General features: G+C 37.6%; 1 protein-coding gene across 8 annotated transcripts in view; it reads right to left on the reverse strand.

Annotated features, from left to right (window-relative positions):
* Positions 1 to 26,853, reverse strand: part of adgrb2 (adhesion G protein-coupled receptor B2) — a 450,506-nt gene that overhangs the window by 178,451 nt on the left and 245,202 nt on the right. For all 8 annotated transcript variants that reach the window (XM_053490019.1, XM_053490013.1, XM_053490018.1 and 5 more), the window contains 9 exons: positions 25,272 to 25,436; positions 22,307 to 22,408; positions 19,258 to 19,364; positions 17,130 to 17,324; positions 16,912 to 16,980; positions 11,502 to 11,610; positions 8,824 to 8,970; positions 5,670 to 5,745; positions 201 to 303 (listed from right to left, as the gene is read on the reverse strand). In XM_053490019.1, the coding sequence (XP_053345994.1) occupies positions 201 to 303; positions 5,670 to 5,745; positions 8,824 to 8,970; positions 11,502 to 11,610; positions 16,912 to 16,980; positions 17,130 to 17,324; positions 19,258 to 19,364; positions 22,307 to 22,408; positions 25,272 to 25,436 (1,073 nt within the window). The remainder of the gene's footprint in view (positions 1 to 200; positions 304 to 5,669; positions 5,746 to 8,823; positions 8,971 to 11,501; positions 11,611 to 16,911; positions 16,981 to 17,129; positions 17,325 to 19,257; positions 19,365 to 22,306; positions 22,409 to 25,271; positions 25,437 to 26,853) is intronic.

Raw genomic sequence — 26,853 nt, forward strand, 5'->3', positions numbered from 1 at the left:
ATTCATGTAGGGATAATTATTTTAAGATTATCTAGAGAGGCTATTATTAAAAGGTGAGAAAGTCTTTGTGGGAACCTGGATTATGGTAATGAGCCATATGTATAGTGCACCCTTAATACCTAAAGTACAACAAGCATTTATATAAATATGGACCTGCTTTGGTTAACGCTGTTTGTTTGCGTGATGTGATTATTACTTACGTTCAGCAGAGGTGCCAGTTCCACCACTACGACAGGCTCGGTGGGTTTGGGTAAAGGACGCACTGTGACGGTTAAGATTTTGGAGCTGATCACCAGTGGATCTCTGACAGGACAGAAGAACAAGTGATGAGATAAAAGTGAATGACGCCACATCGCTGCTAAATTACACAGTACTGTGGATAGATGATTTACATTACTGTGCAAAAGCCCTCAGCCACCCATCATTTCTTCATACTTTGTTTCCAAAGAGACAGACTTTCCCTTTTTTTTATGTAGTTAAGATGAATAGTTCTCCAGGCTTCCTGGTGACCTTTTTTTCCTCTTATTTTAGCATCTTTTCAGCTCTCATTTTCAGTCCAGTCCCTTTACTCGACCAGTTTAAGGGGAATTTATTCACTTGTTTATTTTGGTTAAGCCACAGATGCGAATCAGTAAAAAATAATTGAACTTAAGGCATGATCCAGTGAAAATCAGGTGTAGATGATGACAGATGATCAGACCAGTGATTAGTATACTGGTGATGCTGAATGCTGAGTGGTTAGAACGGACGAGAGGGGAAATGAGGTTGCTGCTGAGGTTGTTACATAAACAACCAATTTTTAAATTGTATTTTTAGGACATTTAAGCCTGTCACAGTAAAACATTTGTTCCCATTTTTTAAATTCACTTAATCACCCACTGATCTTCTATACCGCTTTATCCTGTATTCAGGGTCGTGGGGACCTGGAGTCTATCCCAGGAGACTTAGGGCACGAGGCAGGGTACACCCTGGACAGGGTGCCAATCCATCGCAGAGCACACACACACACACCTACTACGGGCAATTTGGGAACGCCAATTAGCTACATGTCTTTGAACTGTGGGAGGAAACCGGAGTACCCGGATGAAACCCACCAAGCATGGGGAGAACATGCAAACTCCATGCACACAGAGATGGGAATCAAGTTTGGCCAGGAATCGAACCCAGACCCTGGAGGTGCACGGCGACAGTGCTAACCACTACACCACCAGCTTTAACTTTATTTTATTTTATATGAAGGGAAAGGGGGGGTCAAGACTTTTGCACAGTATTGTATAATATATTACACAGTATATAATCACCACAAATAGTACATTAGGTAAAAAAAATAGCATTTTGGAGCAATGTTAGTACTACAGTCAGTAAAGCTGTTTCTTTGTTCCTCTTTGTAACTTCTTGAAGAACTCTGTTACTGTGGTTTCTTAGTTACATGACAAACCACATTTGTTGTCGTTGTTGTTTTATAGTCACCTTAAGGGGCCGCGAAGGAAAAGCATGAAAAAAAATGGAATTTTTGTATTACTCTTTAATATTATCAAATTTATTGTGATATTTGGGATTACATTCCCAATTACAATAACATTATATTCTTTACATAGTTAATGCATTTCACAGCTCTAAACATTAACATTATCTATATTTTTTTACCCATTTGTCTGTTTCTGTGCCTGTATAACTGGTTCTGTGTATAGCAGAAATGTTTTCTCTCTCTCTCTCAAAAAAAAAAAAAAAAGTGAATGAGATGGTAAGAGAAAGAGACAGATAGACAGAAAGACAAAGTTGGCTCTTGGGAGAAAGTTAATGAGACTCAAATTTAAACTGAACAAACAGCCACGATCCCATCCATATTTATCAACAGGCAAACTCCCTCAGGAATATTGACCTGGATGGCAGGGCCTTTCCTTCAACTCTTGAAAAAAAGCAAATAGAGAACAGGAGAAAATAGGGGAGTGTTTGCCAGAAACAAGAAGTAAACAAGTGAACTAAGGAGTCGGATAAAAATCTAAATCAAAGTATAGAGCAGTGTGGACGGGTGTAACTTTCAAGTGAGGGCAAAGGGCACTGATGTGGTTTTTGAGGATGGATTAAAGAGCGCTGCAGGGGTTGACTGAAACAAGAGCTCGGTCTCTTAGTTCATGGCTCATACGCTTCTTTGTATTGGATCGTGTCCTCTATGCAACATAAGGATCTCTGCAGCCCAGGTCTTACTGCCATGCAAAACATGATTAAATACATAATAGGATTAAATATAGGTCATATAGTTATTATTAAGTTGCAAAATTGCATAACATCAGGTTTTAAAAATGGCCAATACATTAAATATTAAATGATGAATGAATAATGAATGATCTAAACTCAGTGCTGAATCTCACAGGGGTGGATCTGGTAATTGAGGCTCTGGGTCACCATCAGGTCGCCACACTTGGGTCCTTGGGCAAGACCCTTAACATTATGCTTTATACAACCCAGTTTATTTAAAAAATTAAATAAAATGATGCAGTGCCAGTCCCAAGCCCGGTTAGGAAATAGGAGGGTTGTGACAGAAAGGGCATTCGGTGCAAAACCTGTTCCAGATCTTGCAGATCAAATGATGAAAGGTGGCAACCCCTAGGATTAAAGAGACAAAGCCAAAAGGGGGGAAAAAATATGCTGCTTAAAGCTTAATCCATTCACACACTGTATATCTAAAGAAAAGAAATCAGAAATCATGTCTCGAGAATGGAACTGAGCTGACAGACCTGGACATACCGTAGCTAACACAACTGCTTCCCACAACCTGCGATCCTATGCCTCGTAGCATCATTTCTTTGTTTAATTTTCTTTTGGATAGTGAAGTGCATCATGACTGCATTTGCTTTTACGAAGTTCTGTTTGTGCTTGCTTGATAAGGCAGTTCATGTGTATTTATTTGCCTCTGCAGTAGCGGTCCCTGGTGGACTAGCGGATAGCATTCAGCCATGGCCAGGGTTTGAGTCCCGGTCAGGGGATTGGTTTTCAATTGTGATAAGAAAAGAAAAGTAAAGAAAAAAAAATAGCAATAGTAGTATAAGCATTTCAAGGATGTATTTTAGTTGAAAGATAAAAATCAAATAGTATAAATAAGCCAAGTTTGCAAGATTCTGTTCCGGCCATTTGTGCAACGTTATCCCAATGTCATGTAGTCGATGTTGTGGCTCTCAAAATACAAAGCAATTCTAAACTTTAAAAACAACCTAATACCAATGGTATTTCCTCATCTGTATTGTTACCACAAGGATTTGGCAAGGAAACATTCGTGCAGGGTTAGTATTAACTTAGACAAGTTTGGATTTCTATTGCATACTGGACTTTTTTTTTTTTTTAGAACTGTGAAACAACACATATGTCATTAGGTAATTAAGTAACAACATTAACAGTCAGTTTTTATTTTTTAAGTCATGATGGTTGGCTGTTCTGGAACAGTTCCTGCAAGAACAGTATTGTGCATTTGCAAAACCCATCAAGCACCATGATGAAACTGGCTCTCACAAAGACCTTCCCAGGAAAGGCCGACCAAAACTTACCTCTTTAGAGTTCCCAGCCTCGAAAATAACCACCTTAGGTTAGAGCGATTATGAAGATTTTACAGAGCATAAGTACTGTAGCAGACACATCTACAGTAGTATCAACTGCTCGAAGGAGATTATTCTATATTATGGATGCCTTGAGCATTGTTTTACAATGTAGAAAGAAATAAAAATCAGGAACGACCATCGAATTAGAAGTGGAATAAGAATGATATAGATATTAAATTTTATATATATAAAATTACATTTTACATAGCAAGTCCAAGACAAGCTTTGTAGCCTGGAATTTAATTAACCAAAGCCAGTTGCATCTATTCAGGACGAACGTAGATTCTCCTATTCATTTTTATAACTTGCAATGACAGAGTATTTCTGCCCTGGGGATAAAACAGATGCATTAGTCATATCAGAGAAATGGTAACAGAAGGTACTGAGAACAATAGATTGTCTCTTGACGGATTATAGGATTAAGTAATGCACCGCATGCCAAGTGGTTTATGATACAACCCCGGGGAGAACATTACAATATAGATAGCATGGAGAATCTTTGCATGGAGATTGGTTTTAGCAGAGGTATGACACTTTTAATTGAATTAAAAGAATAAAAAAAAAAAGCTTTAAAGTATTCCTGATGCTTTACATGAAAACCCAGCCTGCCACGGTATTCCAAACATAAGCGCGGAAAACCAAAACAATTGTTTTGTTGTAACCAATTGAGGTGGGAAGACTACTAATTTTATTAGCCACCAGCAATTTAACTAATTGACTATCCCTCATTTCCATAGTTTTCGGGCATCACTATTTAAGTCGGTTGTATTTGTACCGCGGAGAACCCATTAAACTGCACTTCAATTAACAGCTATATGCACATACAACTTTTTATAGCAGGAATGCAATCAGTGAGAGTCCACATATTGAGGATTGCGTGTAAACATGAGCCAGGTCTAAATGTGGATCTCTGGTAGAAGAATATCTCCCACGATTCAATATGGTGCAGAGTAAAATGTCCTGGTCCAGCTACTTGGATAACCCCAAACCATATAACAATTTAAAAGGATCAAGACATTTATCAACAACATACTTTTCCAGCCTCAATTACATTGAATTGAATCTTCTGGATCTTGTTTTTTTGTCTTTCTTTTTGCCCAGGTAAAAGGAGCTAGAGCAGCTTTGACTCAACCTTTTGGACATTTCATTTTTTTTAAAGCACTTGCACTTGCCAGTAAATTCATTTCAGATCTGCAAAGGAACTTTGATGGATGCACTAGAGAAACCGGTGCCGGGAAAATGTCTTTTTACACCAAATTGTATATACGGCACTGTATTTTACAATGAAAATAGCAGGAATCTTACAAACTGAGGTTCAAATAGGTTGAAAATTTGGTACAATCCTTTAAGGTCAATGCAAAAAACATTAGAGTAAAAAAAAAACGTAGAAGAAAGACTGGTGGCTCAGTGTGTTAAGGCTCTGAGTTATTGATTGGAAGGTCGCCGGTTCGAGTTCCAGTTCCAGTAGGTTGCCGCTGTTGGGCCCTTGAGCCCCCTGCTCCAGGGGCGCTGTAAAATGCCTGACCCTGCGCTCTGACCCCTGCCTCCTAACAAGAACTTGGGATATGTGAAGAATAAAGATGTATGTGTGACAAATAAAGGCTGAACGTAACTTAAGAAGGGAGTTGAAATAGGCATGCTATTATCCTGGATCCGAGTTCGATTCCCTCTCTGTGTGCATGAAGTTTGCATCTTCTTCACGTGCTTGGTGGTTTTTTTTCCGGGAACTCCGGTTTCCACCCACAGTCCAAAGACATGCAGGTTAGGCTAACTGGCATTCCCAAATTGCCCATAGTGTAACAATGTGTGCATGTGATGGATTGGCACTCATTTAGGTTCTACTCTGCCTCATGCCCTAAGTCTCCTGGGATAGGTTCCAAGCCCCCCACGACCCTGTATAAAGGATAAAGCGGTATAGACAATGAGACGTAGACGTATTTTATGTTCATTTCTGTCTTTTTAGACACTTGACAGACACTTCAACAGTTAAGGTAACAAACTACAATAGATTTAGGTACAAGTTGCTATAAATCGGTGGTTTAAGCAGGATTTGTGTGGGTTCCTACGCACACTTACTTTGGTGGTGGTAGAATAAAGCCAAGGGTGCGGTAAAGAATGGCTCCGATGACGAAGTAGGAAGCCTCATCCGATTCTGCAAACATAAGATGAGAGAAGAGACATGGAAAAACAAAAAGAGACTTCAGACAGGCTTATTCCAACAAGGTCCACAAAGTAGTGGCCAAAGAAACAAATAACTCTCCTGCCAACACGTATGCCATATGCCCATTATGCCGTGAACAATCGTCAGAGAAGCAGCTGTGTTAGTTTAAAACCCATGACATTAAGGTTCCTTTATCCACACCTGACTGACAGATGGAGAACAACATACAACCAAAGCAGCACCGGATTTAAGGAGGTATCTGACACAAGGACTTTGAGCCAGTCTGGACAATTTTAGTGACATTTCAAAAACAGACAGGTGGGTTTTTATAGATGTGACCTACCAGTCCAGATCTCCAGAACTGTAGACAATCCTTCATGAAGCATGCTTTCAACTTTCTTCTGCTTTTTTTTCCATTATGTTTTTTTGTTCTTTCCTTAAAAACCCTTTTCTTTGTTTCTACGATGGATCTTTTATCTTTGCTTCCTTGCATGAGGCTACATTTGTTTCTCTCATGATGCCTTTGGTTTCTCCGTTCTGTTTACTCTTCGTTCAATCCCTTCCTTTCCTGTGACATGCTGAGATCTGGTGTGGAGATGAGTCTCTAGGGATTACATTCGACTAGAGAAAATGTCAAGGATGGAGAAAACAGGCCTGCAGCAGATGAACTAAGTTGACAGAGGGATAGAGGAGGTGCAGCAGGCATTTACAGTTTGCATAAGAACCGTAATGGTGAGTAGACGAGGTGTAACAGCAACTGACACTCGTGAGTTGATTCAGAAGAAGCCAAATTAAATAAAAGCAAACCACCGAGTTGAATTTAATCAGATCTAATGTCTAATTAAGCTTTGAGCATGGTACATTTGATTCTTCCACTTCTCATCTTTTAAAAAGGTTCAAAAAAAAAAAAAACAACACTACGACTTCTGACGTTTGACAAAGTAGTATGCAGAACTGCTGCCTCATCCTTTCAGAGATTACTGTCTTTATTAGGGTTTTGCATTTCCTTCTCGTGTTTAGGCTCTCTGCATTCCATCCATTTCCCAAAAGAATGATGGTAAATGAATTAGCTAGACTAAATTGCCTCCACTATAAAAGTACCACGGTATCCATGGTGTATTAAGATCTTATGCCCAGTATTTCTGGAACGACGGGTACCAGGGTAAAGCAGTTACTGAAGATGAATGAATAAATGAACATCTATTATATGTTCATACCAATTATCTTCATGTACAGATTTTTAAGGTTGTACATGCTCATATTATACATCTACAAAGTGCATAATGTCAATATGTAGTTAGATTTATTAAGAGCAATAGGTATTCATTATAAGGAACTGATTCATCCAGTGGTTAAGGCATTGGACTATGGCTCGGAAGGTCCCAGGCATCTACCACATAACCACCAGGTTGCCACTGTTGGGTTCTTGAGCGAGGAGGCCCTTAACCCTCAACTGCTCAGATGTATAATGAGATAAAAATGTAAGTTGCTCTGGATAAGGCCGCCTGCCAAATGCCTAAACGTAAATGTAAGCCTTATTCTAGTGCTTTGATACCATCAAGGTAAATGTTTCTCAGTCATGATACAGTAGGACTGATGGCTTCATTTTTGGAACTCTGGCCTCCCAGGAACACCTTTAATGGCCCAAACAAGTGGAGATGGTTTGAAATGAGGTCAAGACTATGGCAATACAGGGGATGTGGCAATATCTCCTGTAATGTGCAAGCGGTGTTGGTGAATGATTGTGTGTGAAGTTCCTCAGACAGGTGCATCTTTTCTAAAAGTTGGTGACAGGTCATCCATCGTTTTTTTTTCAAGGATCAGGCGTTCCACTTGCAGAATATTCACAGAAACAAGTCTAAGTCATTTTGGCTGGGTTTGTTATTTGCGGACAAATGGCGTTTTTTAAAAACGCTTGAGCCACTCTGATGGTAAGCGGGTAAGCATCTCAGCAACATACTGTATCATAGCTTGTTTAGAAAAGAAATACTTTCCGAGTTGAAAAGAGAAAAGGAAGAAAGTCTCATCTTTCCAGTCCTTGACCCTAGACAAAAGTTATAACTTCTATTCATTCTTGCACTTTGTAATGTTCATCCTTCTGCATTCCACCCCACCAAATATTAATGTTATATCCGCTTTAACTCCGACAGATTGCTTGGCGAATTTCACTTATTTTTCATGACATAACACTGTCATATGCTTCTTCAAATCATATCTTGAGACTGCAGCACTTGACTGCACATATTTCTCCATAACTAATAAATGGAACTGAAAACAGCGTTCAAACAGTATATTTCCCTCCTCGAGCGCGGCTCAGCTCAGTCCCAGCACATCGTCAGGATAACAATCGGCCATCACGGTCCAAAACTGCACCGGCTCTGACAAGTCCTGAATGGAATTCGCCTCTTCATTTTCACAGTTTTCATCTGAACAAAGGCAGTATCTGTTAAGGCATTTCTTTCTTTCTAGCATATCATCACACATACACAGTGCAGGACAAGGGGACATTTTATCACCCACAGCAGGGGGTGGGGATGACTGCTGTCGGATCTAATGGTTTAAAGCCTGTAGGAGGAGTGGGAGGAGCTGTTAACTGGAGTGGCATCATGGCCGGTTTTTTATTTTCCATGTCATTCGGTGTAGCCCCTCAATCTTGATCTCTAACACCTTCACTTTAACTGGGTCTTTTCTTTCGCTCTGGCAGTACCTCCTCTTCTTTAATTTCCCAGCTCCTAGAGAAATAAGTGTGGTCTTCTGACCTCTGACCTTAGCCCTCGACTCCCCCCTTCCCTTTTCATCCCCACAATGCTCTGTTCCTCCATAATGTGATCGATTTCTCACTTTGGATCTTAGTGTGATTAAAGTCCTTCCTTCATAGCTTGAACTGGACCAACCAGAGGAAGTAAAAAGATAATTTGACAGATACGGTAGTGTGAGACATTTTTGAGACAGAGACAAGTGAAAGGAAGAATAAGTAATAGCATTAAGGCTATTGTGGGGGGAAAAAGTAAGGAAAAAGAAAACCAAACAGAGTTCTATAGACGATAAGAGTTCAGATTTCAGACTCACCATCAGAGGATAGACTGAAGACCTCTTTAGGGATAAAGAGCTTGTCTTCAGCTGAGCGTGCCCAGTCCTTCATCCCTCTCCTGCCCTTCATAGGAAAGTTAATATCACTGGAAACAGCTGACACTGGCTCTCGCTGGATGTTGATAACTAATGAGAGAGATAAACAGCGTAAAGATTGAGAACATCTCGCATTAATCTTTAGTTGCAAACATTATTCTTTTTTTTTTTTCAAAATCAGTCCTGATCTGATCGTCCACAGATCAGGACTCATTTGATGATCAGATTGAATTCGGCTCTGTTCAGAACGGCAACCCATATCTGACACATCGTCGACCTATCTGCATTGGTTGCTATGGTAACGACTCTTATTCTCCATTTCCATACTGAAACTGCATTATTTACTTATACTTTTATCGTTTTCTCACTTGTTTTGCAACCATGGATCCATGCTCATACCAGGTGATTAGTGCACTTACACATCATGTTGTAAGCAACATAATGAATATTTGATTTGATTGGGTAGAGCGTCCAGGCTGGGACACAACAATATAAAACAGATTTCAAACCACATGTGAATTTGGTTCAAATTAGCAAAAATCAGATTTAGTATTTTTTTGTTGTTGTACAGAATACATGAACCCATAATCTGATTCCAAAATGATTCCAATCTAAACAAGGCTTTAGTTTAAACTGCTTTTATACAGTAGATGTTGGCCCATACTTGGTTTTATGATGCAAGAGGAAACTATTCCATATTTAATCTCGAGCTATAAATAATTATGTAGTTTTAGTCTTTTATTCTTATTAGGCCATTATTCAGATTATTGATCTTATATCTTATCTCAGCTTTTCGTTTAGATCACCAGATCTTATCTAGATCACCAGATCTTATCTCACCAGATCTTATCTCACCTTTTGATTTTAATTTAATGCCTTTGTGCATCTCATTTTTTTGTCTTTAAATGAGTCTGTGCTACAACTTAGTACAACAGTGTCACAAAGCTGCATTGCATTCTGTAACGTTGAGTCTAACATCACTTTTAAAGTGGATTTTGTGACAAATATGCTGTTCAATTATGCTAGGAATTCGTGAAATAAGTTAATCCTGAACATGGGATATATATACTTGTATATACAGTATATATATATATATATATATATATATATATATATATGGCTAACTGATTGGTTATATATATATATATATGGGTCATTGACGGATAAGACTTTTTAATAGGCCAATTTTAAAATACCAAAAATATTGATATGTTTGGCCATTTTCTAAACATTTGGAATGTAGTGTACACATACCTTTATAAAGAAAAGTAAAAAAATTGTCATTTCAGTGTTTTTACACTTAAGTTAATAAAACATAGCCCTAAAAAAGTCATCTGGGGTGACCGTAATATATCTCAGAATTCACATTTTTATGTATCATTAAGGCTAGTTGAACTCATATCAGTAAGTAGATAAACTGATGAAGAAAGATAAACTTTAGTGCCCTTTCATTTTATGAAAACCATTATTTCACAAGTTTATTCTATAATATCAGAGTCTCCTTCATTATCCAGTTAAAATAAATGTTTATCCCTATAAAAGGAATGGAAAATGGCTGAATTTAGAAAAAAAAAGATAAAATATACAAATAATTTTACTTAAACAATTAACTCTATGTATATAATTGATGTATAGAATATGAACACTACAAATATAGGACATATATCTATCATTTAACACATTTAGCAGTGGTCGCCCCACATGCTAAATTAGACAACAGGCTAACGGTTAGCCTCAGAAACCGAACTAGCTTCTTCTAGTGACAAAGCACTATCAAATTTATCATCAAAATATAGATTTGTGGAAAAAAAATTATAATTCACAGTTTTGGGGTGGTCGCCCCACATGATGACCAAAAGTGACTACAACATCTCAGCCGTTAAAAAACAGCTTTTTCTCACTATATGAGAGAGACTGATTTACTATACAGTTGTTTCCAGGGGGTCTTCACTTGTGTCTGGCTGATGCAGTATCCCATCCTTGAGATGTTTTTTAAAATAAAGGTCCCAAAATTGTGGTTTGTTGATGGTCGCCCCGGATGAAATGGATAGAATCAACATAATTCGGACAACATTCGTTTGTATATCATGATAGAAATATATGAGCAAATGCTTTATAGTTTTGTTAATGGATGTAAAACATGTTTAAAATTATGCCAACTAGGAAAAGGGATATATTTAAGTTGATTTAAAGTGTTTTTAAACCAGTTGTCCTAACTAAAGTCAAGGCAGGACGGTCCCCCCATATGGTGTTTTCGCACTTCGGATAGCAGAAAAATGATGAAAAACTTAAAAATTTGGAGAAGTTAGAGTGGTTTAGTAGGTAAAGAAGGTATAACAAGTAAATGAGAAATTTTTATGTATTTTTTAGTTTTTTCTGCAAAATAAAATTAACCCGGACAGAAAAAGGGGGCGTCACGTCATATATATATTGCATTATATATCGCATTGTTATTGATCATAGCGAAAACGTACATTTTATTTATACATATGTGAGTGTTCAAGGTGGTTTCCTTGAATCCCATTACACCTTATAAGCATCAATTTAAAGATTTAAAGCTTTGTATTCCATCATACTTTAGCCTGAACCGTACAGTATACGTAGCTACTAAGATCACTCACTGAGGTTAGTGGTGACAGCAAGAAAGCTTTGGAAAGGCTTTTGCGCTTCGCCGATGAGATGAATGAAGTCTTCCACAACTCGCATTAGCAGCGTGGCGCCTGGAGAGACCTTGGAAAAAAAAAAACACATGTTAAGATAAACCATCTGCATGATGTCTGTCATACCAAGGCATGGAGCAAGAAAATATGTTTTAGATAAACATAAATCTTAGCTAAGCACATAAATACACTAACTACAAACTACTGATACTGTATATGACAAATCTGCCGTTACAACTGGTTTTGGCAAAGTTACTGTAGCTAGGTTTACCTGGACAATATATATTCTTTTCAATATGATTGAAAGTCTGACTAGAGATATTAACATAACTGTTTAAATGTACACTAATTTGATAAGATGTGTTAAAGCTTTTAATCTGAATGATTTGTTTTCTTTTTTGGAAATGCACTAAATGGTACTGTTCTTGGAAAGTGTTTAATCTGAACAAGAAGAAGAAGAGAAAAGTTCCCAAGTTTCTTCCAACTTTCCAACAATTTGTGGGAGAGAGGTGTTCTGACTGAATGTATTGATCAGGAATGGAAGCAACGTCTTGTTTCTAGACCACATGGGTGGAAACTTGTGCAGGAAGAATATATTCATCCTAATAAGACAGAAACAGTCCGTGCATGTGATAACATAGCTAATATTTACACCACCCATCTCATTTCCGATTGGGAAATCCATTCCAATCAGGCCAGGTCAGGTCAGACTGCCCCCACTGAGGTGGTTACATGATTTATTTGTATTCTGATTAGCTAATTATTTAAATTATTAATGAAATATTATCATCCATGAAAATGCACCTAATGGCTTTTTAGTTCACAGTGATATTCCTATGACTGTAGATTTCCTCTTGCCACTGTAATTCTCATTTTCTCAGAGTCTCGTCTCTACCAGGGAACATGTAGGAAATTAAAAAGAACGTCTCACTTGCTATCAGAAATGTGTGTGTCAGAGGAGTGGAAAGCATTGCCAGAACAGCAAATTGTAACTTTTATTAACATTTCTTGCCTGATTTTGTTTCCTATAAACCAATTAAATCCATTTTAATATGCAACAGATGGCAGGAGATGGGCTAGATTGGCTGCACAGTTTGTTTGTAGTGAATAATTGAAGCACTAAGCACGTTTTCTTTTTTTTTTTTTTCTTTTTTTTTCTTTTTGAAATGGGCTTGTTTTCTGCTCATCTTCTGGGAATAGATCTCATTTGTTTCATTTTGTTTGAGCTCTTTGACATGTAATATTGGCACTCCAGTCCAGCCCACACCTCTTCCAAATATAATTATTATACAAATACTGTATGTTCTTCTGGTTTTATCTTTTATTGGCCAAAATGAAATTGTGTTTTTAAAGCACAAGCAGATTTTTTTTTTCATTTGGATATTTAAACCATTTGTATATTCCTGCATTCCTTTTTTTTTTTTTTCTTTCCAAACACGACATGGCAGGGTTATAGAAATATACTTCTCATAGAAATCTCCTCAAGCTTCACCAGATATTTTTAAAATCTATTTATATGGGGCATCTGCCATCCAGCTTCCTATATTAGTCGTTGCTATAGAAACAATAACCTATTAGAACATGCACATTAATACTGTATGCACCTGTGATTTGCCTTGAAGACAGCACTATTGACTGAGCTGGTGTTGAAGTAAAGAATTCAGCACTCAATCAATCAGTCTCAAAAAAAGAATATAGTGGAATAGTGGTGATAAATGCTACACGCGCTTTTCTCAGCTCTTAGTGCACCTAACTTTAACCTTTCCCTTCATTGCATTACACCTGATGCAACTCTTAACCCTTTGCTTTCTGAGATCGGGACAGATTTCGTCTTCGTTATTCTTATTTACAAAAACGTTCTGACCTGAACTAGCGTTTAAAAACTAAAACCATGTCTTTGAAGGAGACTCTGTAGAAATGTATCTTGGTGCTGTTCTCAGTTTGTACGGTAATAACAAAGAAAACATTAAGCCATTACACTCAGTGAACCATGACAGGGCAAAGATCTCACACGGGAATAAAAATAGCTTCAGTACATCACAGGTAGCAGAGTGCACATCTTATTCACTGAACAGAGATAATTCCGTCCTTCGCTTTGGCCGGGATGGAATCTGTTATGCATGAATGTCCTGCAAGTTTTTTTTTATATAAATCATATCCTACTTGTGCTAATAACTATGTATAAATTTACACGTAAAAAGACTAACTAATGTAAAACTTAATATAGGGATTACCCTGTCAAGTTTAATTTTAATTACACTATAATGTATGTTCTGAGTTAACAACACATATCCACAAATTAAGACAAACAAGAGCAGACATTCAATTAAGAAGAAATGATGCTGTTTACAAGCAGTACACGCTGCAACTGCTCAGGGTATACAGTAAGTCAGTTCTTCTTTCAGCGCTTTGGAATAACTTTATTAGTGACATAAGTACCAATCTGCTATGTTCCAAGATGCAATCTGCTGTATATTCCCAAATTTGCTCTTATGTCAACTCTATGACATTATAATGTGTGCTTTCTAGGGATAATCTTATTTTTCTAGGGATTTTTTTCCCCAACATCCGGGGCATTTTGTGGATCTTATCCGGCTCAAAAAGTCATGTAAATCACCACACATGAGGATGCCTGGGCAGCTGGGCTCTGGACGTGGCACATACCCTTCACAAGAGATTTTGCTGCATAGCTGTAAATGGGAAACCCGTACACATTTAAGATTGGCAATTTTGATATACTCCTCCTAGAGGATTTATATGATCGCCACCATACCAGGCCAGTATGATCTCAAGACAAGTAGGATGCAAAGTTGTGAAGGGATTTTTAATATCTCGAACGGTTTAGCCATTGCGATAACCCGAAAAACGGCTAATGACTTCCTAAGTGACATCATATTGAGGGATATCACACTGAATGTCATCATAGTGTGATGCGGGTTCAGCATCCGAAACTTATTGGAGATCTTAACATGCCTAAAAAGAAGGCAGGGTGTGTGGTACACCTGGTCGTCAATGGGCCAATCATCAATGCTTTTCAACCATACTTTGTATTATTTATTAGTAATTTTTTATGATGTAATTAAAACAAACAAAACACATCATTATTAAGCTTCTATCTAGACATACTGTATGCTATTATTTTTTGTGTAAATGTCATGTTCTTTTAGCAGATCATTTATTTATTTATTAATTTTAATAAATGCTTAAACATAGTAAAACCTGTGCAAAAGATGTTGGGAGCCACCTCACATTTCATCTCCAAAGTCTCCAAATTCTTTTATTTTAAATGGAGACTTGAGGAATAGTCCTCAAGGGTCCTAAAGATTTTTAAGGACCCTGGGGAACTATTCCTCAAGTCTCCATTTAAAATACAACAAAGTCTCAATTCAAAATCCAAGAAACTTTTTTTGGTCTCTTTTGTCTCTATCAGACCAGTTTCAAAAGGAATATTTCGTTTGTTTACACAGAAACCTCTGAATCATTCAAGCGTAAAAATGATCTATTTAAGGCATGAACCAGTGAGAAACAGGTGCAGATGATGACAGATGATCAGGCCGGTGATTGATATACTGGTGATGCTGGATGCTGAGAGAAAAGAGGGGAAATGAGATTGCTGTTGAGATTTTTTTTTTTTTAAAGGTACAATTTTTTAAAGTGCCTTTGAAGGCTGCCACAGTTAAAAAAAAAAGAAATAAATAAATCATTTCCCATTTCATTCATTTAATCTATATAATTTGATTTAATTTTATATGAAGAAAGGGAGGTGGCTTAAATTTATTTTTATTTATTTATTTATTTATTTATTTTTGGACAGTCTTTAAAAAAAAAGCCCAGCCCTGATGTGATGATCTGGTGACAGGGAATGAAATAAAAGACAATTATGTACTAAAACGCATAGATTCTAAAACGGACCTGGCATCAAGGAACAGCACTACAAATGGACCTTTTATGTGTTAATTACACAACACAATCGTCTACCATTATGAGAAGCAAGTCTTGACTTAATAAATCCTGGCTGATCACAATGCAATAACAATGACATATAATGTTGGATATTTCCTAAGAGATTGGCGTAAGTATGAATTCCTACAGTGGCACAACCCATGGAGTCCTATGTGTCTTTAAGAGCAGAAATAAACATACCTTGACTGCCCACACGGCCTGATGTTGCATTGTCGGATATTGTGGCAGTGCCAGTGCCAGCGACTGTGTCAGTCATGATCCTGACTGATTTGTCAGAAATAAATATCACCAGATTGAACAAGGGTATTGTATTAGCGGGCCTGACAGCTGCTAAAAGGATGATTGTGATTTGATAGAAATCCTTCCAGGTGCTAAATATCAGGCAATATCATCACGTAGGATTCTGACTTTTTTAAAAGCTGACCTACATGGAGCTACTGAAAAGAGTCTATGCATTTGGCAACATACAGCTGAATCTCTAAAAGATTTACTGGCATGACCTTTTGCCCTTAACTGTCATCACGTATTGTGAATTCATTCATTTTATGTATTTATTTCCCTCTGGTTCCATTTTAATGGGCATACAGTATGTGCGTACGTCTCTTTCTGTGTCTATGTGTTCTTTTGAGCAGGGATGCACGAGAATGCCTTGCTCGTCTTTTCTCTTGTTACATGTTATTTGTTTTGTGTGCCCTGTTGGGTTCCGTGGGTACGGGTGGACTGGATGGGTAGGGGTCCTTATTTTCCCTTTATTTCTTCTTGAAAGTACATTTACATTTTAGTTTGACATACTTGTGTATGTATGTGCATGTATGTAGGTATATTTTGTGACTTCTTTTCATGCCTATTCAATTTTAAATTCAATATTTCAGATTTGATTGTTCCTTTTAAATAAACATTTGATCACACAAAAAGAAAGTGTGAATACATGTTAATGGATTCAAGATATTTGAGATATGTTTCCTTGCAAATGTAATTTTTTGTGTTGTAGTGTGTATAAGGTGCTAACAAACTCAAGACTAAACAACTTCCAATAATGCAGCTCAGCCACTGCGGCTACATCAGACAGATAGATAGGATAGGGTGTATATCTGGACGCACACAAGTGTTGTGTAATCAGGCAGACACAGTGCAACCTGTGTAAGGTTATGAGTCCAGATGGTGGCCTGAATCCTAGCACACCCCAAAGTAACAGCTTTGAACGTGTAGGTCTCATTACACAGCAGTCAGGCTCCGCACATATGATTCAGCCTTCATTAATCTGTTCTGTGTCAGCAGCAGTGACTTTAGTAACCCAAAGAGAAAATTAAGGGACACAAGTGAAACTAATTTGCAGAAGCAATTATAAATTGTATTCATGAGCAGGCACGTATGTGTATTTATAACTTAGGAAGGTTACGAAAATTACCTGGTGAGCTTCTTCCCATTTTTGAAGATTATCCATGTCCAACATTAAGCTGACTATCTGGAAAAATTTCTGCCGAACAGAAAAGCCAAACAGGATGAGGAAAAAATATAATAATAAAAATAATAATAATAATAATAATAATAAGTATTATTATTATTATTATTATTATTATATATAAATATGTTTTATGTTATAAGTTGTGAGAGTGTGTGCTTCACCTGCACGTCGTCGGGAGCTGGGATGTAGGTTGCTCGCTTGAAGGTGTCCGTCACATTTCGGAGAATCTCCACGGAGAATAAGAGGTCACCGCTATAATAGCTGTGGCGGGACATTAACTCCAGGAGACTCCTCACGATCTGAGACATGCCCTCCCCTGCCAGGGTCCTCTGACCCTTCGCAAGATGCTCTCGTAACTGAGGAAGCAAGAGGAGGAGAGAAAGCCTTGCTTAACACTATAGTGCTGTTCACTTTTTAAGGAATAAATGACTCACCGCTAAAGCCACTTCTTTAAAAGTGACTCATGCTGAATGTTTTATCCTGATTTCAATCACTAGCAATATGAACAGTGCTTATGAAAGGTCTGGAAGGTTTTTCACATTGCTTTACAAAAATATATAAAAATATTTATATATATATATACAGTGAGGTCAATAAGTATTTGATCACTTGCTTATCAGCCAGATTTCTGACCCTCAAAGACCTGTTATTTTGCTTTTAAATAGTCCAGCTACACTCTGCTCATGATTCTAAATTAGTAGCACCTGTTTGAGGTCGTTAGCTTTCATAAAGACACCTGTGCACCCCACAATCAGCCAAAGTCTAAGTAGATACATGGGGTATCAATGATGCTAAGAATGGTGAAGAATCAGCCCAGCCCAGGAAATATAATTTCGGAATTATATATATATATATATTCAGGATGATGATGAACTTAAAAAAAATCGGGGAGGGGGGGATAAAAATGATATAATATTGCAAATTTTATTTATGAACCTAATTATTAATTAATATGAAATTAACATTGTGCTGAATATGACAAATACATCTTGTACATCAAGACTCAGTATAAAGTATTAAGATACACTTTGTTTCAAAATATAAAATAAAAAAATAAAAACTCCCTTTTATTTCTCTAAATAATCCCCTGCAACACTAATGCACACATTCCAGTTTTTAACTGATGCTTGGATACCATCAAGCTACAAAGTTTTCTCCATTCTTCTGTACAGGGGATTTGGCGATGACCCCCAGCCGAGAAATTACTATTTAAAAATATTTTATCTCTGAAAATAAACTAACTCCACTGATCCATGTTCAGAGCAAAGTGCATACTGTTTGTGAGAAAGTGCATCCGCTACAGTAAAACCCATCATAAACATGTTGAAATGTGGCCCAAGCTTTCCTCCATGGCTCATTGAGTGCTTGTTAATGGTCCAAAAAGGACAAAGCAGTCATCGATTGACCAATGATTTCTTTGTGGGTCCAAGACAATAGCAATCAGGGCGAAGCAAACATTGCGTGATTATAATAAGAGGTTAGTGAACAGGTTAACAGTGTAATCAGCGTGATTTAATCATGGCTGGGGAAAATAAAAATACCTGACCCCTTAAAGCTAGCATCATTAAAAAATTATAAAGTAATGAGAAAAAAAAGTAAATGAATGTGCAATTAGAGGAGAGAAAATGTCAGAGTTGAACATTGAAAAATGATAAATGTCAAGTGCAGCACAAATGACAAAAAACAAATGGTGACTTAATCAATGATAAAGTTCTTTGGATCGGGAGATGGAAAAGAAAAGTAGGAAATGAAGTCGGAACAAAAGCCCTGCATGGAGAAGCTGACCATCAGATTCGACATTTTAGTTTTAGAGCACTAAATTGCTTTATTGTAAGCTGCATTTATGCGTTTGCAAAATGGAAACACCATCAGGAGCAGAAAAATTTAAAAAACAAAAATGTGTGAATGTATTTACTTATTCATAAATAGCCATCAAAACAATACAGCATGTTTAAAAAAGTTGGCTTAGAATAAATCAATAATAAATGTCACATTTTGCTGATCTTTTAGACAATAAAAAAAAGGGAAAAAACAATCAATGAACAATAATGTTTATTATCTAGTAGCAAGAATAGTAGATTAATGATACCATTAGCATCAATAGCCTGTAGAATCGCCCACCTGATATATCCTGATCGAATCTTATTTATGAAAAATTGATTTATATACTTTTAATATATATATATTTAATAATTTAATATTTAAGATACTAAAATATAAACACAATTAATACATGACTTTTTTTAAGTTTATGACAAAAAAGCAATAAAAAATGAGCAATTCACTTACAGATAAATGTAAATATCTATATTCAAGTGAGATGCATCGGGCGAAGCTCGGAGGACCCCAGTAAGCAACTCCATTAGCGTCCAGCAAACATCGACGACTAGCAGATCCTGTGGACAGACAGGGAAAAGAAAAAGCAAAGAAAGCAAAGGTTTCATTCCTGTTACACAAGATGAAATAAAACGACCAGCTTCAGAAATCCTGTCGAATAACAAACAGCCTAAAATTCAAACTGGTCCGGGGAAAAAAAAAAAAAAAAAAAACTCTGCTGGTAAACATCACAGAGAAAATCATGCTGCTAAACCACATTTACTCAAACTTGCATCATGCTGCTTGTGTGCAATGGGCCTTGACTGTGCGCTTGCCCATCAGCCCGAGACTGAGACTGATATTTAGCATCCTGGGCAAAACTCAGTGCTTCATTCACACACTGATCAGCAGGGGGACATAAAGCAAAGTCTCCTGGGTGAAAACTGTACGACCTCACCTGCCTGTAGGACTTTTTCTGTTGTTTTCTACCTTATTGTAGGGGTTCGTTTAGTCTCCGGAGTTGGCCATGTTTAGAATTGTTTTTAGGACTGATGCCCCAAGAGGTTTTTTGTTTTTTTTTAGCACTCTTTGTTTTTATTACATAGAAATCCGTGAAAGCTTGAAGGGCATCTTCCATATAAACATAATATACGGTCTCAAAATCCAAGTCTACTACTATAAAGTAATATTCTTTTAGTTACATTATGAGCCAGTAATACAATGTAATGCCTTGTGCCCTACTGTAAGTCTCCTGGGATAAGTTCCAGTCCCCCCACAACCCTGTTTACAGAATAAAGCGGTATAGAGGAAATAAGATCACCATTGGCCTCCACGGTCCCTAGTTGGACTACTGAGGTTCAGATGGTTGGATGAATTTTATTAGGTCTAATTCTGTTCTTCAAACTACTGTACAATATATTCCATGGTTCTTACAGTATCTTACTACTGCAAGTACAAAATAGTGATGTTCAAATCAAACCAGGACTGCTGATGAACTTTCTCATGAATGAAGGTGGAAAACTGATTAAGATTTAGAGAAGACCTCAAGCACACTACAGTGATTAAACTATTAGTCTCAGTAAAATGGTGCAAACTTTTTTAAAGCAGCCGTACATTCCTGAATAATAATCCCAGGCAGAATTCAACGAGTGGAAACTCTAAAAAAAAAATTACTTTCTCCCAATCTGTCTGTAGGAACTTGACACATACTCATTCACCAGCACCACTTGTCCATTATAGGAACTCGTTATTGCCACATCCCCCTTCATTCCTGACCCTGGCTCCCAGGAACTCCTTTAATGATCCAAACCTGTCCACATGTTTGATCCATTAAAGGAGCTCCTGGGAGGCCAGTATTATAAGCATGATGCAGGCAGTCCAATCATGTCTCTCGGCGTACTGAGAAAACTTATTTTTCACTGAGAAAAACTATACCTTGATAGTGTCTATGCACTAGTGAAACACCGGGATAAGTGCATTAGTGTATAAGGAGATTTTATAGAGAAATAAAGGCAGTTTTTGCTCTCATAACTGTGTTACCTGTTACTGTGTATATACCGGACTTTACCAAACATGTGCGTAATTTTCACACTACGTTTGTTTTTTCAGTGTTTATATTTTCATATACATTTCATACTTTTGCATATTTTTCATAGTCTGGCTTAAGTCTATGTAGATATATATCCTCTTTTATATAACTATTCTTTTGTATACCCATATTTATATATTTTTATCATAAAAAAAATTAACTATTTTTTTTTATTCCATTTTTATGCTTATTTTTTACTTTTTTAGCAGCATTTATTAGGGGGACAGCAAAAGAAAAATTTTATTGTACAGGAGGGAACAAACTCGAAACTCGAAACTTTTGCTATTCTGCGTGATCAAAAGTCCCGGTTTCACTTGAACGCCCATAGTAGTTAGTACTTCTTGGCTAAATGTTATGGACTGTTACAAATATAACTCATAAAAGCCTTTAGAAAATGTTTTAATATCAGGTAGTAACACAACAATACCAACAATAAATGTCTAATATTGACATATGTATGATAGTTTTAATGATTCTGTTTTTAATTAATTGGTTGCCACTGTATTTTTCTTTTCCTGGAAAAAAGGCTGAGGTTTTCTGTCATGTACAAAATCTTTTCGAGGGAAAGCAAACTAAGGAAGGAAATATTAATAAAAGTTGTTTAAAACTAAATGCATCAGGTCAGACTTTCATTGGAAAAAATGATGTTAGATAGATTAAAGATCATCTTTTTGTTTATCGCGTTAAAATATTAAATGTGACAATAATAATAATATTAATTATTATTATAATAATAATAAATGATGCTAAAAATAAATAATAATAATAAAGATGATATTATTATTATTATCATTATTTATTATCATCATTATTTCTTGTAATCGTTTAAAAAAAGAAAGAAAAAACAAACAAAGTAAAATTGCATGGCATTTTTTAAAGAAATTATAACTCACTCAATATTGCACTTATGTGTGTTGCACCATACTGCCTAAATACCTTTCGGACTCAAGTTTTTGAAAGCATTTTGTGCCATAAATGGTTCGTGCAAGCGTTCATTTCACTCACATAATATGCTATAAGGCTCACAACGCACACACACTGAGCGTCTAATCCTTAACAAGCTCCAAAATTAATTGCACTCAAATCAACTTATTTTGGCAGTAGTCAGGAGGTGATTGCCTGCAGCGAGCTTTAGGAAATGAATAATTACATTACGGATGGAGTTTTACAGTTGGTTTTACTGATCAACAACAAAAAGACAACCCTTCAGAACTAAAACTTTATCGGTTTTTAGGAGCTGGTTCGTTGTGTTCTGTGCTTCCCATGACTGTACATGTTTGTACATCTTTGTTGTTGGGTCCCATGGAATCCCAGTCCTGATGCACAGCACTAATTTGAGGGAATTCTTTTGGGAAGGGTGTTATTTACCACAAATGACTGGAGATGTGTAGTGTAAGTCTGGGTGTCCTTCTTACAGGGTGTTATACGACTCACCAGTGGCATTTGATGGACATTTGTTGTAGACCGTCTCTCCAGCTGAAGCTCTTTTCCACGTCAATAAATCTTGGTACTCATCTTTGCATATCTCATGAGGTGCTGTAGACAACACACACACACACACACACACACACACATATAAACGGTGTTTAGATAGACATAATAAAATGAGCGGTATATAATATATATTTATAAGAGACATAGCATCAACAAGCTGCATTAGCGCCAGCTGACAATTAAAAGGTGGTCTGCCTTTTATTGAACAAACATTCCCGCCATAAATAATTAAAATAATGTGTTTTTTTATGATTGCTAAATCCATTAAAAAAATTTTGTTCTAATGCAATTTCCCAGAGCTTTTATCACATCACTTGAGAGGGAGTGCTGTTGTAGTGAATATCACTATGGCAGCGACAAGGGCACAGTACTTTTATACAACAGTCAAAGGTGGGAAAAGGCAATGTTTAATATGACATAATATGATGACATGTGTTTTCTTGTTAAAAGTGATTCTGTGACTGGTTTTGAATGCGGGTTTTGATAGGCAGCGGCTCTCCCCTCAGTACTGTCCAATCAGATCCAATCAGATTTTCTGAAAATATACGACTTCCAGATTTTTATAGTAGTCCCTGGAGTGACAGAAAAGTATGTTAGAGTGGTGCAGGACATGTATGAGAGCTGTAAGACAGTGGTAAGATGTGCTGTAGGTGTGACAGAAGAGTTCAAGGTGGAGGTGGGTCTGCATCAAGGATCGGCTCTGAGCCCCTTCTTGTTTGCTCTGGTGATGGACAGGATGACAGATGAGGTTAGACAGGAGTCTCCATGGACAATGATGTTTGCAGATGACATTGTGCTTTAAAGCAGGAGCAGGGGACAGGTGGAGGAAAATCTAGAGAGATGGAGGTATGCTCTGGAAAGCAGAGGAATAAGGGTTAGCCGTGGCAAGACAGAATACATGTGTGTCAATGAGAGGAACCTAAGTGGAACGGTAAGGCTACAGGGAGCAGAGGTAAAGAGAAGGCAGGACATTAAGCACTTAGGGTCAACGGTCCAGAGCAACGGAGAGTGTGGAAAGGAGGTGAAGAGTCGGGTACAGGCAGGTTGGAATGGGTGGAGGAAAGTGCCAGGTGTGTTATGTGACAAAAGAGTATCAGCGAGAGTGAAAGGAAGGGTGTACAGGACAGTGGTGAGACCAGCGATGCTCTACGGCTTAGAGACAGTGGTGCTGAAGAAAAGACAGGAGGCAGAGTTGGAAGTAGCAGAGCTGAAGATGTTAAGGTTCTCTTTGGGAGTGACAAGGATGGATAGGATCAAGAATGAGTTCATCAGAGGGACAACCCATGTTAGATGTTTTGGAGATAAAGTCAGAGAGGCCAGATTGAGGTGGTTTGGACATGTTCAGAGGAGAGATTGTGAATATATCGGTAGAAGGATGCTGAGGTTGGAACTTCCAGGTAGCAGGTCTAAAGGAAGAGCAAAGAGGAGATTTATGGTTCAGTGAGAAAGGAAACATGAAGTAGTTGGTGTGAGAGAAGAGGAAGCAGAGGATAGGGTAAAGTGGAGGCAGATGATTTGCTGTGGTGACCCCTGAAAGGGAACAGCCGAAAGACAAAGAAGAAGAAGAAGTAACTCAAAATGTATAATGTAGATGATTTGTAGAAGATTGACAAAACAAAAAAAAAAGAGGCGGGATATCCTCTGGATGGGGTGCCAATCCATCACAGGGCACACACACACACACACACACACACCAATTAGCCTAATTTGTACTATATGTTTTTGCAATGTGGCAGAAAACCCACCAAGCATGGGGAGAACATGCAAACTCCATGCACAGGAACCCCAAGTCGGGAATGGAACTCTTGGAGGTGCAAGGAGACATAAACAAATAATAATAATAATAAATGTAATTTACTATAAGTAATTTACTTTAACATTAACAGTAAGATCATGTTAAAACCAAACTAGACAAATTTGGTTATAGGGGTCAGGAGTAGCTCAGTGGTTAAGGCATTGGACTATGGTTCGTAAGATCCCAGGTTCAAACCTCACAACCACCAAGTTGCCACTGTTGGGCCCTTGAGCAAGGCACTTAAGCCACAAATGCTCAGATGTATAATGAGATAAAAAAAAAATGTAAGCCTCTCTGGATAAGAGCGTCTGCCGAATGCCCAAATGTAAATTGCCTAAGACCCATTTTTCTCTCTAAGTTGAAATACCACTCAGTTTAGGGAATATTCTTTTCATAATTTCCTTTTTTTTTCCTCTCATTTTCAAGAAGAACACCAATAATTCTGAAGGACACTGTGAGTTTTACTAAATTATCTATTAAAGGAAATTTAATTTGACTCAGAACATCAAACTGCTTTTCTTCCTCTATGAACACTATTAAAATAGAGTTGTTAAGGAAAGAAAAAAAAATTGCAGCAGTTTTACAAGAATGTTCAAAAATGATGTCTTCCTACAAAGTTCTCGGACGGATCTTTGTCTTTGAGGTGGCGGCGCAGTGCTATCAAAGTCCTGATATAAGTACCGCAGCGATGCCTGACATTTATTTAATCCATAGCCTCCCAAAGCTACAGTCAAAGAGCCGCTTATTAAAATCTGCTGTTTGCTGTGCTGCTCTGACAAATCACACGGGAGGACGGGCCTCCGCTGAAGAAGAGAGGGGGGGAAAGGCAGAGACAGAAACAGAAGGCAGACTGTCAAATGGAAAAGACAAGAGAAAGAGAGAGAGAGAGAGACCTACAGGTGCACCGATAGAGAAGCAGGAAGGAAATGAAAAAACACCCAAAACAAACAGAAAGCATACGAGAAAGGCAAGGAAAAAAAGAAAAAAGAAAAAGACGGAATAAACCAAGAGGAAGAAAAGACAAATGCAATCTGATTACGGGAACGTGAAATGAGAGAGGGATACATGTTTGATCTGTTTGAGAAAAGGGGAACAACCACACACACACACCTGGGCACTTCTTGTCATTGCAGGAGCGCACTTCCTCCCCTGATCCATCACAGGGGTAATTCTGGATTCCTGTGCCTTCACACATCCGAAAGCGGTGCTGCCAGCCTGAATCGCATGTCTTTGAGCACAGACTCCACTGGTTCCACGCTCCCCAGTTTCCACCTCCTGCAAGACAAAAGTGGATATAAAAAAAAAAACTATGAATAAGTACAGAAGATGTGACACAAATTGACACTTTTTTAAGCACTTTTCCACCAGACAATGAGACGAGGTCCTGCGGATTACACATGAACCCATATTTTGTTATAATTTGCACTGCCAAGCAAAACCACATCAAATCATGCTGAACTGTACGGTGTGAGCTCGGCTGGGATGTCTCAGTTTAACTTCAAATATCGCAGACGTGACAATCGCAGAACAAAAGTGGCAATTTTCAGTAGTTTAGCGAATTTCTGTGAGTTTTCCGGCCTTTTCAGGTGCCACTTTTCTGGCTGATTAAATGCAACGTTTCCAAGGACTCCAAGTCTTCTGCTTCAGACTCATTTAAATGCAATTAGCCAGAGTCATTTTCCTCAGTGCTATATTTATATGTACTATACTGTATGTGCATGTATTTTAGCAGTATTTAATTACTCCTGCCTTTTAACTCTGCCTGCTTTCACGATGTAAAGTGGAATTAAGGAATACGCTCAGGATTTGTCACGAAACTAAAATTGGGGAAACTATAAATGACTCAATACAGCTGGGGTTCATAAATATTGGAACAATGCCACCCCTCCACCCTGTTTTTTTTCCTTCTCTTTTTTTTTTTATTGTACCGCTGTACACCTTTATGTTAAATTTGAAAGTAATCACTCAAGGTGTGTGTAAAGTCAGGACTTTTAGTGTGTAATAGTGTGGCATTAACCATTCAGGAATTACAGACATTTCCATATGCATACAAATTTTTGGTAGTTCATAAATAATAGAACATGCTAGCATAATTACAAACATGAGGACGGCCTCAACGGCAGCACAGCGGGTTGCATCTACACATTCACACATTAAGCAATTTCCTGCGGGATCAATAAAGTTTTCTGATTCTGATTTCTGATTCTGATTCTACAGTAGGTTCGCTTCCTGCCTTTGGTCTGTGTGCATGGAGTTTTCTCTCTGTGCTTGGTGGGTACTCCGGTTTCCTCCCACACATTTCCTCCCTGACATGGACTGGCACCTTGTGCAGTGTGTAGCCCGCCTGTCGAGTCTGGATAAACTCCTGGCCCCCGCAACCCTATATACAGAATTAAACCGTATAGACAATGATGAGGACTTCCTTTAATTCTAGGATGAAAATCTTTGGTAGGCAATGACTGTGTGGAACCACTGACATTACCAATGTTGAGGTTCCTTTTGTAGAGAAGCTTTGCCAGGCCTTTTCTTTTGCTGTGCCTGATTTGTTGGGTTGAGATCAGCTGACTGACATGGCATGTAAAGAATATCAGATTTCTTTGCCTTAAAAAACTAAAAGTTGTTTTTTCATTTTTTTTTTTCAAAGACCCAGACTTTCTTGTATTTTTATTTTTTTTTACTTTCTTAACTTTAT

Source organism: Clarias gariepinus, chromosome 28 (genome assembly GCF_024256425.1).
Source record: "Clarias gariepinus isolate MV-2021 ecotype Netherlands chromosome 28, CGAR_prim_01v2, whole genome shotgun sequence".
Taxonomy (NCBI): Eukaryota; Metazoa; Chordata; class Actinopteri; order Siluriformes; family Clariidae; genus Clarias; species Clarias gariepinus.